The following is a 15,229-nucleotide window of genomic DNA, read 5'->3' on the forward strand; positions in this document are numbered from 1 at the left end:
AAATGTTTCCATTCTGGCTATGCATAGATTATAAATAAAAGACCTGTGTAATACAACATACACAAAAACACATAATCACATAAAACAAAGACACTGTTAAAAAATGTGTGCATTGGGAAATGTAAATGAACCATAAGATAAATGTTAAGAGCTCGAAACATACAGTGAAAGGGAAGGTAAATAAACAGCATAAAGTTCAAGGTCAAAAAATCAGCATGTTTACAATTTAGATAGTTATTTAAGTGCATGGTGAAAACATATTTTACATTGTACAATCATATTGTATTTTTGAGCCCTCACAAGAAGAACAACAACAACAGGTGGTGGTAATATGTTCTGACTCCAGGCTGGTGAAAGAGGTGTAACCCTCTTCAGGCGTTACGGTAGTCCACCTAATAGCCCGGAGAGGAATTCAAGGAATGTGGAAAAACTCTGATTCATATTGAAACTAGATTAAAATGTGTACAACTTAACAAAGTAACACTAAACACTGGTTTTAACTTGACTTAACTACATGTATGACTACTGAGAGTCTGATTTACATAATTTGTATCAAGTTGTAAATGTCAGAATAGATGGCTCCAGCTGGATTGATTGATTTGTCCTCTCCTCAGTCTTACTGATTTTTTATTCATTTATTTATTTATTTTTTGCTGTGTGTAAATATGCAGCAAATGTTCCTATTGGTTATTTGAAAGACTTTACCAAAGGACGTCAATAGGGTTCTCAATAAGTATGTCAACTTTCCCAGTGCACTGAACTTTTCCCTGCATGAAAAGTTATACTGCCTGGTAACAGCAACTTCTCCCATTGGTGCAATTTCATCTCCTCCCGTTTGTGTGTGTGTCTAGCTGTCTTTGTGTTACAGACAGTCGTTAAACTCTAAAAGCTATTTGCACTCCAATATTGTGTTTTTGAGTAGTACATATACTCTGTGACAATAATAATTGATAAAATAATCAAATACACAGTGGGGTTCCATTTACATATGTTGACTCACCAGTTATCAAACAAACACAAGTTAGACCTCAGACTCACAGTTGATTCAGTCTGAGGGAGCCACATGGTGAGCTTTATGTTGTTAATTCAAATGCATTGTGCATAGGGAGCTTCAGTGGTAATACAACATTTTTCAGTGTCTAACTGAATTAATTAATAATGTATTGCATCACAGATATTCTATAGTTAAAAAAATGAAATGGATTGATGTGTAGCCTGTAAGATGTTAATCATGCTTGTTGGCAGAGCTATACATAGTACAGCCTGATTTAATCCACTTTATCCTAACCCCTATGCTATTTGGACAAGGAATAGAAGGAAATGCGTAAGAGTCCACTGTGTCTGTGGATTTCAGACTACACTATTGTCCCATGTGCTCACCTCATGTTGAGCATAGTTGAGAAAGCTGCTGCTTTCATGGAGTGTTGAGGAGAGACAGACGAATAAAGAAGAAGGGGCGTAGCTAAGTCGTTATCGCCCCCTACTGACGTTAGTTGCCTCCTCCCCCCTCAGCTCTCCTCAGTCCCGGACCTCCCACGTCCTCCGTCGATATAGGAAGGCAGGCGTCTCCTTCCTCCCATATATATATATATATATATATATATATATATATATATATATATATATATATATATATATATATATATATATATATACACACACACACACACACACACACACACACACACACATATATATATATATATATATCACACACACACACACACATATGTATGTGTGTGTGTGTGTGTGTGTGTGTGCGTGTAACAGAACCCCTTCTTGCGTGCTCCAAAGCAAACTCCTTGTCTCTTTGATCCCCCACCTCTTAACAACAGTTGACGTCACCCCCCCCCCCCCCAACACACGCACACAGCGCGCGCAACTTTATGTGTTTGAGCGCGCGAGCCCGTACGGTTGCGCGTTTAGTGAGCGCGAGGCAGGGGTTTTTGTTTCGCAGGGGGAAGCTGTCTGTGCCTCAGAGGAGTCGCGCACATCGGAGGGGCAGGAACACGCAGCAGCAACCCAGCAAGAAGAAAGTGATTTAAAATTACCGGTTTACATCCTTTTGTGTGCTATAGCCTGTTGTCTCTGACATAGCTAAATTTTAACAGGGTTAAAATTGTGGGCTATTGACGGTCAGAATAATATTACTACCACAAGTATTATGGACGACCAGCTGCTCTGCTGCGAAGTGGACTCCATCAGGAGAGCCTACCAGGACGTCAACCTGCTCAACGACCGTGTTCTACGCACCATGTTGAAGGCTGAGGAATACTACTTACCGTCGCCAAACTACTTCAAGTGTGTTCAGAAAGAAATTGTACCCAAAATGAGGAAAATGGTTGCCACCTGGATGTTAGAGGTTGGTTGCTTCACTTCAGCTTTCCTCGTCCCCGAGTTTTGCTGCAAACTTGGTAATAGTCTGTCGCTATCTTACCGACATAGGCTAAAACATGAGAAATTGATACTGATTTGAAAGTTGTGAGTTTTTGAGAGCTTAATGTCTGTTATTTCACCGTGCATGTTACATAAACGCTCTGTAAAGTATGTCCTCAAGACTGCTGGGTGGTCCTTCGGCAAAAGAGGAGATATTGGCTACAGACCCACCCAGTTCCTATCGTGATTACCATGTTATTGATTGTTTATTTGCCTATATTATTTTAGAAGGTTATGAAATGTCATTACTTGCGCAAAATATTTCAAAATAACAGCAATGTACACGTATGCAGTCTGGCCCGTGCCAGTAGGCTATTGCGCGCCATCTTTGTTGTCGTGTATGAGAAGGATTTTAATATCATTAAAAATCTTTCATGTCAGCTACAATGACAGTATCGCTGGCAAATCAGCCAGAAATGCATCTATGTCATAAAATGGTTACATACTGACTGCTACAGCTTGTTCAACTGGGATCAATTGGTAAAGTTTGTTTTGCTTTACATGTAGGCTATAACTGCTGTCTGTGAAGTTTGCTCAGAAACAAAGGACATTTCTTAAAAGTGAGAAAGTACTAAACACATTTTAACAGTCGGATTTGATAGATTAGATGTTTTTTGACATTAACGCAAACTTTTGGAATTTGTTCTTTCTAAATTAGTATTTTTTATTAATTTCTGAAATTGCATGTGAGAGTCAAGGGGAGGTGTCGCCTGTAGCGCATGAGAAAGCTCAGTCTGAGAAATGAATTTTTTGTGAATTCATACGTGTCACAATTCGACACATTTTACTCTCATCTGGTCAGGCATTCGACGAGGATCATTTACATGTAAATCATAAGCACCCTGATAATTTTTAAATATTTATAAATATTTTTTGAAAAAATGACGAAGTTGAAATTAGAGAGTGAAACTTGCATCGACGCCACCTTTGTGTCTCTGCCAGAACTGACCGCAAACTAATTCCTGAGTATTTTCATTACAGTAACATTATCACTTAAAGAGACTGGGGGAAAAAAAAGTGACTTCAAATGTTTGCAGTTATGGATGAAATGGAGTTTACATTAAATAGTGGGTCATACAGAATATTCAATCTCTAATCTCAAATGAATGAGATGCACAAAATATTACTTTTCATTTCTTTCAAGATGATTGTGGTTCATGCAGCTGTGAGCAGAATAAGACACAGAGCCTGTGGGGGGAACGGGGAAATTTTCTTCCAGCATGGAGCATCAACCTCTAAGTGCTATTATCACCTTCCAGGTCTGCGAGGAACAGAAATGTGAGGAGGAAGTTTTTCCACTGGCTATGAACTATTTGGACAGATTTTTATCAGTGGAAGCCACCAGGAAAACAAGACTACAGCTGCTGGGAGCCACATGCATGTTTCTAGCATCTAAGATGAAGGAGACTGTGCCCTTAACAGCGGAGAAACTCTGTATCTACACGGACAACTCGGTCCAGCCTGGAGAGCTGCTGGTAATTGAGTTCTGCAGACATGGATGTTGCATAACACGTACAGTACATGAGCAGCATGCACTGGAGACCACATGACCAGAATACAGTGTTTGCAGTTGATCTGGTTTTTTGTCACCATGGAAAACATAGATTGCATTGACATGTCACAGATTGTTTGGTTAAAATAAAAAGAAAGAGATGTAGCTTTGGTGCAGCAGAGAGGCTGCCTGCGACTCTCCCATGGTAACTAGAAGGCCTCTCTGATTTCATGAATGGACTTAGTGAGTGCCAAGAAAACACTTATTCACATTGACACCTTGTGGCCATAAAAGAGAGGTGCAGACTGTTGGACTGTTGGCAATGACAAACTCTTTCTGTCTCTCTTTATATATATATATATATATATGTGTGTGTGTGTGTGTGTGTGTGTGTGTGTGTGTGTGTGTGAGAGAGAGAGAGAGAGAGAGAGAAAGCTGAAAGAGTTTGGAGGGCTAAAGCTACAGGAAGTAAATGTCACAGCAGATGTAAAAAGAGGACTCAACATGAAGTCACTTCAAATAAGTTGGTCAATATGAGTGAATGCCTCTGGTCTGGTCCGTTCACAGCAAATGGAGCTCCTGGTTCTCAGCAAACTGAAATGGGACCTGGCTTCAGTCACACCTCATGACTTCATTGAGCACTTCCTGTCCAAGATGAAGATTTACCCATCCACCAAGCAGATCCTCAGGAAACATGCCCAGACCTTTGTGGCTCTCTGTGCTACAGGTAGGGCATAAAGCTTATGTATGAATACAAGTTTATATCTTGTATCTTCACGTGTACAGTAAATATACTGGTTTAAGTTAACATGTATAGCTGGTAAAAGAATTATGAAGAGCATTTGTCATGTAAGCATACACTGATATCTATTTATAGATTTTCAATATTTTATAATCTATAATATTCTCATTTCTCATTTTCCTCAAATGATCTGCTGCTTCAAGGTTTATATTATCTGTATATTTATATATTTAATATGTGTTTCTTCTGTATTTAGTTAGACTCATTATTTTCTTTCCTGCAACCTAATACAACTTACCGACACATTTCCAGAAATTTCACTTAAAATTCAGGGGTGCAAACTTGTCACCTTTCAGCAACCTCAAAATGGGTTATCCTGCATATCACAGTCATAACACATTCTCTGTCATGTCGTAAATTGAACTGTTAATCTTGGTTTGTCATGTATCTTAAAATTTGGCAAATTCTTGAAAATCTACTGGCTGAGATGGCAGCACCTCCTAACCGTCCTAATCAGTGGTACCAGCTGGCAGTCAGTCACATCAACAGCAGAAGGAGTGCAGAGAAAACTTCACTCAGTATTTGTTGCCAGAAATATTATTTATTGTGACATTTTAGATTGGTTATCAATGAGATATTACAAAGTTTATATTGTGACATTGCTGTTGTAAACACAAATGCATCTTTAAAATTCTAATAAATGCAAGTAAGTTTTTGTTATTGTCAGATTTGCTTCATATAGTAGGTCTGAATATCACTGAGAGGCTGACAGATCAGATCAGATCAGATCAGAACGCATATAGAAAAATGCAGCATACATCATGGGAAGGCCAAATGTCACCCTTTATGGCCATCACCAGTTTGCACCCCTGGAAATTCTTCAACCCAGTTTCTGGTTTTATCATTCTGATCATGGCTGCCATGTTCTCATTCAGTAGTTAATAAATGTTCAAGATTCAGAGAACCAGATGTTTAGTGTTTTGTGAGGGTATGTGTTGTGTTGTGTTGTGTTGTGTTGTGTTGTGTTGTGTTGTGTTGTGTTGTGAAGATATAGGCAGGGATACTGTCTGGTCTGTAGTCAGTTAAATGTAAGACATCTCTTACTTAGAGGTAGGAACTCAGAGGTTATAATAATGAATGGTTATATTCATCTATTTAAGGAAAGAAGATATGTTCCCTAGTATAATGCATGCTTTTCAATTCCACAGATGTCAACTTCATCGCCAGTCCCCCATCCATGGTGGCAGCAGGCAGCGTAGTGGCAGCTGTTCAAGGTCTCTATCTGAAGAGGCAGGATGCTTCCTTGTCCTCCCAGAACCTCACTAACTTCCTGTCACAGGTCATTCGCAGTGACCCGGTATGCAAATACTCTTTTTTCCAAACCCGTATTTGAATATGGAAAGGTTGGCCATTAATTGCACTTTTAACAGTGTGACGGTGTTTACCTAGTGTTGACTGTGTCCTTGCAGGACTGCTTGCGGGCATGTCAGGAGCAGATAGAGTCTCTGCTTGAGTCCAGCCTGCGGCAGGCTCAGCAGCACAGCAATGCAACAGAAACCAAACATGTGGACGAGGATGTGGACCTGTCCTGTACCCCAACAGATGTCAGAGACATCAACATCTGAAATGGCTGTCACATGACGACCTGATGCTTGAGAAAAATTTTTTGACAGAAGGTGGTGACGATGGGCTAGGTAGAGGGTGCTAGCCCCCACCCCTCACTCCTTCTTTCTGGTGGGCTGCTATCATGAATGACATGTCACTCACTTGCCCACTGTCCTCTACAACTGCTAAGATGGGACCAAGTGCTCCCCGCCCACCCCGCAACAAATCCCAAGTCACATTTCCTGCCAGTGTCACCTCCTATCCTGGGAAAGGAAATGAACACTACAGAAATGTACAAGAGTCAAAAGACACCGAATACTGATGACCTGCAGGGGCTTGATTTGAAATCACAAAACAGACATTTTAATCTATATATTTTTTTAATTTCCCTCAAATATTAAACTAGGAATCTGAAAAATGACTCAACTTGCCTACTAAACCATCCACAAGTGTAATGTACAGTAGGTCCACTGAAGTCTTAAGGTGTTTACCTGAAAAGTGACTTTTAGGAGAGGAGGCTTTTTTCATTTCATTTCTCTTCTGTTAGCTCTAGAATGTTTTGGACTTCCTGTCCAAGCTCCCATGTTTGTCTTGTTGCAGTGGAGACATACCCCTGCTTGCTTATGTTTAGTCACTTTATTATAAATGATTTTAGACCTCTTCATCAGTTAGTCTTACACCTCTTACAAGCTTTTTGTTTTTAAACCAAGTGTATTGTGAGACACTCTGTTCATTTGAGTGACTGTGGACTGCTGATGTTAAGGTTTGGACAAATCAGATTTTTTGTTCATTCACAATATTCATTTTACTAATTTCAGCTTGCTGTTGTGTAATAAGATCAAAATGATGCACAACCAAGCAAAGCAACCCACAGTCTGTTGTATTTTATTTCTCTTTGTAGTTGAACCTAAACCATTCCAACTTTGTTTTCTGAAAAAAAAAAAAAAGCACTTTTGGTCAGCGCTGCTGTTAATAAAAAAAAAACAAAAACAAAACAAAACACAGTGATTAAGCATGTAAAACAACATGAAAATGGAATGGGGATTGGAGCAGGAGTCCTTTGGTGATGGAGAGTCAGAGCAGCACCTGCAGACAGTCCCCTGGATCTGATATATCTAATGGGACAAAGGAATTGACCAGTATGGCAGGAATCCTTACAAAAAAAAAAGAATGAATGCTGCTAGACACTGTCATGAGTCTCATAGAACCAGTGACTTGCTGTAGCTGCTTTCCAAGTCTCTAATTGGAGTTTTGATTTAATAAACATTTCATTCAGGCTGAGCTGCTCTCACATTTTAAGAAGTACCATAGCTTTAGCTAAACCTTAAAAAGTGCACAGAGCCAAAAGCTGTAGGTTCAGAGTATTGTTTTTATAGTTAAAATAATACACCATTTTTTCTGGTAATGTTTGTCTAGTAAAACGTGACTCTACCTACTGATGTTGAACTATCTCTGCCTCCAGAGCAGCCCTGCCGTCCAGAAATATTTGTAAAACTAAAACTTCAGTCTGCCTCGAAATCACCAAGACAGCATCTCCTCCGTTGCTCCACCTCAGTTCAAATACTGCTCATGGATTTGGGGTGGGAGGGCTGGGGGTGGGGGGTAGCAGTCAGACTATTGACGTGATTTTGCACATAGCTAAAAGACATGGGCTGCATTTCTTGGGGACTTGCTTAAAAATGTGGAGAGCAAAGCTGGCAAGAGCACAGAGGGGTGGAAAGGTGGAAAAAAGGGTGAAGACTCAACAGGGAGGTGTGTCTTAATGCTGTAGAGTTTCAATCAGGGTTCCTACACAGGACAGGAAAAATGTTGTAACCAGGTCAATATATACTTTATATATGAAGATGGACAGATCACTGCAAGCAGGAGAGCTCTCTTCAAATCCCATTCTCGAAGAAAGTATTGAATTCGTGACATGTCCAACTGTGTAGGGACCCTTTAAAATAGGTTTCTGATTGTACAGTAAAGATAGAGAGCAGGAGAGAAACACTCCTTGTATTCCGCTGCTATAGAAAATAAATCCCAGATACATGTTTGAAAGAAGAAAAAAAAAAGAGAGACAAAAAAACGTGATGGATTAAAAACGATGCTTTTCTCTTGTTTGCTGCTACATTTTTGGTTATTTTTTTTATACATATAAATGTCAATATACTGCCATTTTAGGTTTGAATTTTCTCATAGAAAATTATTATTGACATCCTCATTTGTGGTTTTTATGTAGATTCTATGTGATCAGTTTCTGGTTTATAATTACATATGATTTTCCAAACTATTCCAAAAAACTAGGAAAAATGAGGCAATGTACAGAAATGCTTTGATCCACAATACCTCATGTGACAGTCACGGTCTATGTCTAATTTTTAGTCTTTTTATTTGTTTAATTCTTATTCTATTCTACTTGTTGGTTCAGTGCGTACTAGGTCTGTTGAACCTGCTTGAGATGAAGCATCCGGGGTCAAAACCAGCAAGTCAAGGATATGCTTTGATACTGGTGCCATAACAGAAAATGGGATATGTATAACTCTGTTGAGTGTTAAACTGTCTCCGTGAAAGAGACTTTATCCCCCCCTTTGGCCCATAGTGGCCTTCTTTCCTTTCCCTGTTTTATATTTATAAAAGAAAAAGCTTTTTGCTCCAATATTCAAACTGTCAGTGAGCTGATTTGAGTTTGTAAATAGATTCAGTGTTGTGCTCGGTAAGCCATAGACTGTTTTTGTTTTGTTTTTACAAATCATTCCACACAGTTGTGTCTACGTCATGCCATTTGTCTGCAACTGGGACAAAAAGTGTATTCATACTTGTGAACACAATAAAGAATTTGAATTTGATGAGAATGGAACATTGTCTGTTCTTGTCCACCAGATGATGATGAGTGAAGTAAACGAGTGAACTTACACTGTATGTTATTTATGTTAAATGCTTAATGTTGGGTTCACCTCATTTGAGATAAATGGTACGTTGCATGATTACAGAGGGTTAAAAATATTGTGCACCGACAGTATAACACTATATCCATTAAATTTGGATTCAATGAGCATGAGCCACAGGCTGATGTGAAGCATCCACCTTTGACTGGTATTCTGTTAATTCCATATTATTAAACCCCAAAACAGAGCTTTCAGAGAAATCTTAGTTTTCAATTGTAATTATGACATGAATGTTCAAAGAAACCCTATTTCTAAGTCACAGTCTTACTATTACTGAAAAAGTTTCTGTGCATCATTTTGAGACAGGATGTGCCTAATTTAGGTAATTTGGTAGCTGGTTTCTGGCTTGTGATTTCCCATCTTGTTTTTTGTAATTAATTTTTAATTTTCCTTAAACTTGAAAGTTTTAATTTTTGGCTGAATTGGACATCTAAAGACATATTTTATGGGCAAATATTTAAAAGTTGTGGATGACCCTTGCGACCTCTGATATTTCACGGATACACTCTGCTCCGGCCTACTGACAGAAAAAGCCTCCTTCGGCCTACCAACAGAAAAAGCCTGCTGGCAGCTAAAGCTAACTAGCACCAAGATGCCTCCTTTCTCCACAGATGACCTCTACAAACTTCTGCAGCAGGTTGCAATGTTGGAAGCTAAAGTTCAGCGTCTGGAAATAAATGCATAAGTGAATGGACCTTGTGGAAATGACAGCACTTTGCCACTGACTCAAAACAGCGGACTGGAGAATGCTAACATCCAGCTAATTAGCTCTGATACAGCTCCCTCGAAACTAAAGGGCTGTGTACCGGGTGATAAATCTGCCAGTATTAGTCCTCCCTGGAATGCTCTCGGGGCAAAGCCCAAGAGCAAATCAGCTGATATGGGGAGACGTCCAACAGGCAGAACCCAGCGCCCAGAGATCTGTGATGCGACAGGCTGGCCTGCGTTATCATCCTACTCAACACCTGTGCAGAGTAAGACACAGCCGTGGATAAAAGCTAAAGGGAAGATGAGCAACAAAGCTCCCAAACCAGCTAGTGTGCAGTTACAAAATCGGTTTGCTCCACTACTGCAGGACCCTGGATCTCCAACTGAAAACCTGGATAACTTCTTGGACTCACAGAGAAGGGTAAGGCCCGACAGGAAGTCAGAAGCTAGATAGCTACAAGGAAAGCTACTGACTGGTCCTGAGACTCTGATTGTTGGTGATTCTGCTATTAAAGATGTGGGAAGAATGTACAGCAGAAACACAAAAGTGCTGTGCTTTCCTGATGATACAGTCTCCAACATGACCGACAAAATCCTCAGTATTGTTGCAGAAATTCCAACTCTGAAATACCTTGTACTGCACACAGGGGCAAATGATATTGTGAAATGACAATCTGAAGTGCTCAAACGAGATTTAGCTAAACTGCTAAATGCAGTAAGCTCTCTGAATGCTGAAGTCTTCTTCAGTGGGCCTTTACCACCAGTCAGAGGAGGAGGAGAGAGATTCAGCAGATTGTTGGCAGTAAACAGATGGCTTTCAACTGCATGTGATGTCCACTCAGTGCATTTTATTGACAATTTCAACTTTTTCTGGGACCGCAGACATTTTTTCAAAGGAGACGGACTTTCCCTAAACAAGTCAGGAGTAAAACTTTTTGCCTCCAACCTATCTTTCTTCCTGCGTCACACTGTTCCCACTCCCAAGGACAAGAGACAAGAGGAATCCAAACAAAAGCAGCAAACACCAAAACATGAAGGAGAATTGACTCTCCCCCTGCCTGTGTGCTCTAACCATGAGGGATGCCAGAGCAAAAAAGGGGATGCCTCATGTCCTCCACCAGGGGCCACTGCTCGTGAGGATTCACCGACTCCAACCACTAAAACTCCACCGAGGTCACCATCTCCAACTGCCCAAACTCCATCAAGCTCATCATCTTCACTGGGTATCCCATCACCCTCCTCCCCCCTGCTGGAGTTTACTGACCAAATGAACAACTTGTCAGCGCTAGTATCAGGCTTACTCCTTGCCCATCTAGGATGCTGTCCCCCCAGATTCCACCCCGCCCCCTATGACCACCCTGTCCTCCTCCATCACCACAGTGCCAACGGCCACCACCCCCTTGATCTGATCCTACTCCAGTCCCCTCGTAAGAGCCCAGCACAGCCACCTATTTGTGTTGGTAACTGATGTGTTCTGGGTCCAGCTATTAAGGCAAATGTTATGCCTGACTTTTCCAAGGAAAAGGCAGGGCCCATTGTGCCAGAAGCTTCATTGATTCATGTCTCAATAGGTAGGAGGAGAAGATCGGTCCATCTCTCCAGAAACATCACATCATTGAATTTAACATGTATTCCATGTCAGCCACAGTATGTTCTAAAACATGGGGATGCTGGACTTTTTAGCACATTTAAGTTAGCTCTTTTAAATGTTAGGTCTTTGGCAGGCAAATCATTCTTAATCAATGACTTTATCATCAAGCATCAGCTTTATTTTATGTTTTTAACTTAAACTTGGTTAGCACAAGATAACGGCGCAGCAGTTCTCAATGAGTCAGCCCCTCTGAATTTCAGTTTCATAAGTGAAGTAAGAATGCATAAGAGAGGAGGCAGAGTCACCATTTTGTTTAATGATAGCATTCAATGCAAGAGTCTTTTATGGTCAGTTTGATTCTTTTGAATATGTTGCCATTCAATCAAAGTCTCCCTGTCGATCAGTCTTCGTAACCATCTACAAGCCCCCTAAATACAATGCAAAGTTTTCTGATGAGTTTGCCAATCTACTGTCTGTTGTTTGTATTGATTTTGACTGTGTTGTGTTAGTGGGTGACTTCAACATTCATGTTGATAATCTCAAAGATGAATGTGCTAAAGAACTTTTAAACATTCTGGATCATTTTGGCCATCATCTCAACACGTAACACATTCAACACATAACAAAGGGCATATATTAGATTTCATTATCTCCAACGGATTTAATATCTCTGAAGTTGTGGTGACGGATGTTGCTCTTTGAAATCAGTACTGTGTATCATTTCAAATAGCAACACCTGCTATTCTTCACAAAAGTGGAACAGAGGTAATCAAAAAGTGTTATATTAATGATAACACCTGTGCAGTCTTCACTCAGTCTTTTACACCATCACCAACACTGCCCTCAGCTTCAACTGATGACCTTGTAAATAGTTTCACTTCCAAAGTTATGACTATTATTGACTCCATCGCCCTGATTAAGACCAAAGTTTTGTCAGGAAGGAAAAAGGCACCTTGGAGAAACACCACACTGGTCAAAGTCCAGAAAAGAGTCTGCAGACAGGCAGAGCGCAGGTGGCGAAAAACCAGACTCATTCAATATGAGATTTACAAAAACAGTCTCCACACCTATAACCATGAACTAAAGAAAGCAAGGCAAGCATTCTTCTCAGAGATTATCAACAGAAACTGTAATAATGCCCGCACTTTGTTTTCTGTTGTGGATAGACTGACAAACCCCACAGCATCAGTCCCTCCTGAACTGCTATCCAACAGGTCATGCAATGATTTTGCAGCCTTTTTACAGATAAAATTTCAAGGATAAGACAAACAGTGCGCAGCTTCACCTCAGGCAAAATGATAAGTCCATCTGTGCCTTCTTGTTCTCCAGTAAATCTAGCACATTTTAGCCTTCTAGATCATACAAGGCTGACAGAAACTGTATCACAGTTAAAATCCACAACATGCTGCCTTGATACTCTGCCAACAAACTTTTTTAAAAATGTTTTTAATTGCATAGCTCCAGATGTGTTGCAGATAATAAATAATTCTCTTCAGTCCGGTCAGTTTCCCCAGGCCTTGAAAACTGCAGTAATAAAACCTCTCCTAAAAAAGACTAATCTGGCACTGTACTACACTGGTTCAAATCCTATTTACAAGATAGAGACTACTTTGTGTCAATTGGTGAGCATGTGTCTGAACGAAAAAAGATGATGTCGGGGGTGCCACAAGGGTCCATTCTCGGACCACCTCTGTTCAATATCTACATGTTGCCCCTAGCTCAGATTATGGAGCATCATAATATTTCTTATACTTACGCAGATGATACACAACTTTATATTTCTGTGTCGTCACATGACTACAGTCCCTTACTTTCATTGAGTGAGTGTATTCATCAAATCAATGAGTGGATGTGCCAGAATTTTCTTCATCTTAATGCAGATAAGACAGAAGTGCCCCAAAAATGAAAGGTCAAAGATCAGGAAAGAAGTCAAAGAATAGACTTTAAAATCTTACTGTTGGTCTACAAAGCATTAAATGGTCTAGGACCAAAATATATTCTAGATTTATTAACCCCACATGAAGTATCCAGACCTCTCAGGTCATCAGGCACAGGTCTATTGTGTGTTCCCAGAATCAGAACCAAACAAAGTGAAGCAGCTTACTGTTATTATGCTCCTCCTCCTGTGGAACATTCTCCCTGTACACCTGAGGTCTGCACCAACTATCAGCTCATTTACATCAGGGTTGAAAACATCATTAATTGCTAAAGCTTTTACTTAAAGTAAATATATCTGCTCAATGATTTTAATCATTCTAAATGCTAAATTATTGTCTTTTACTGGCTTCTGTTTTTATTTATTTTTGTTTTTCTATTTTCTTCTAATTTCTTTCTTTCTTTCTCTCTTTCTTTGAAATGTATGATTTTAATGCATTTTTATGCTTCTGTAAAGCACTTTGAATTGCCTGGTGTATGAATTGTGCTGTACAAATAAATTTGCCTTGCCTTGTCTAATTTTTGCAATGTTACATAGGGCAAAAAAAGGCAGTCCTTGAAATTTGTTTTACATGGGCATGAAAGGACATATCCTGGTCAACGATAACTCCCAGATTCTTTACAGTGGTGGTGGAGGCCTGCGCAATGCCGTCCACAACTACTATATCATCAGAAAGTCAGTTTCTAAGGTGTTTATGGTCTTTATGTCCTGAGGACTTGCTTGTAGTCTAGTTAACTGATTGGTTTCTTCTGGCTACATTAATAAATACAGCTGGGTATCATCTGCATAGCAATTTATTGAGTGTTTCCTGATAATGTTCCCTAAAGCAAGTATATATAAGGTGAACAGAATTGGTCCAAGCACAGAACCCTGCGGAACTCTGTAGCTGGCTTCAGCTCACACAGAGGAGTCATCATTAATGTATGCAAACTAAGAGTGATCTGAAAAGTGGGATTGAAACAGCTCCCTTAAGGCCAGTAGAGTGTTCCAGTCTCTACAATAGGATACCATGGTCAATGGTGTCAGCCCACAGTGGCACTATGCTGCACTAAGATCTAATAAGACAAATACAAAAATGAGTTCTTTGTCTGAAGCAATTAGAAGGACTTTTGTAACTTTGACTGATGCCGTGCCTGTGCTATGATGCACTCTAAATCCTGACTGGAAATCCTCAAATAAACATTTAACTAAAACACAAAAATAGCGTCTGCTAATTTTACCACTTCACGCAAACCATACAGAGGACACTGCTGACCAGCACTACTGGCCATTCACCTAAGACTGAGAAAAAGTAGCTAGCTAGAGCACGCAAATTCAAATCTAAAATGTGGGTGCTAGTATATGCCACTGCAGATACTCACCTTATGTTATGCATAATAGGTCAGACGGCACACACAAGTCGCCTCACAGCTCAAAGGTCCCCGGTTCGAATCCCGCTGTGGGCGCTGGTGGTGTGTCCTCCACCATGCCTTTGGTGCCTACTGCTCGAGGAGAAAAGGGGGCCTTTCTGTTTGGAGTTTGCATGTTCTCCCCGTGTTCACCCGGGGTTTCCTCCTTAAATAACCCCCAATAAAAACATGCAAGAAGATCACCACCTGACCAATGTTGACGAAGGAGAACTGGTCCCTGGGCGTCGCTGTCGGCTGGCAGCTGGTGCCACCACTCCCAGTCTGCCGTGGAGGATCGACAGACCAAGGATGGGATAAATGCGGGATGGAATAAATGCGAAGAAAATAATTTCACTTGCATGGCATGTACAGTTCCCTCCTTGTAACTCTGTGTGCTGTGATTA

At 40.3% G+C, this 15,229-nt stretch overlaps 1 protein-coding gene across 1 annotated transcript; it reads left to right on the forward strand.

The window, feature by feature from the left end:
- Nucleotides 1-1,886: 1,886 nt before the first annotated feature.
- Nucleotides 1,887-9,104, forward strand: ccnd1 (cyclin D1). The gene is made up of 5 exons (XM_070965761.1): nt 1,887-2,362; nt 3,696-3,911; nt 4,496-4,655; nt 5,879-6,027; nt 6,140-9,104. The coding sequence occupies exons 1-5, from the start codon at nt 2,165-2,167 to the stop codon at nt 6,293-6,295; spliced, it is 879 nt and encodes a 292-aa protein (XP_070821862.1). The 5' UTR covers nt 1,887-2,164; the 3' UTR covers nt 6,296-9,104.
- Nucleotides 9,105-15,229: the final 6,125 nt, after the last annotated feature.

This window comes from Chaetodon trifascialis, chromosome 1, assembly GCF_039877785.1.
Source record: "Chaetodon trifascialis isolate fChaTrf1 chromosome 1, fChaTrf1.hap1, whole genome shotgun sequence".
Classification (NCBI taxonomy): Eukaryota; Metazoa; Chordata; class Actinopteri; order Chaetodontiformes; family Chaetodontidae; genus Chaetodon; species Chaetodon trifascialis.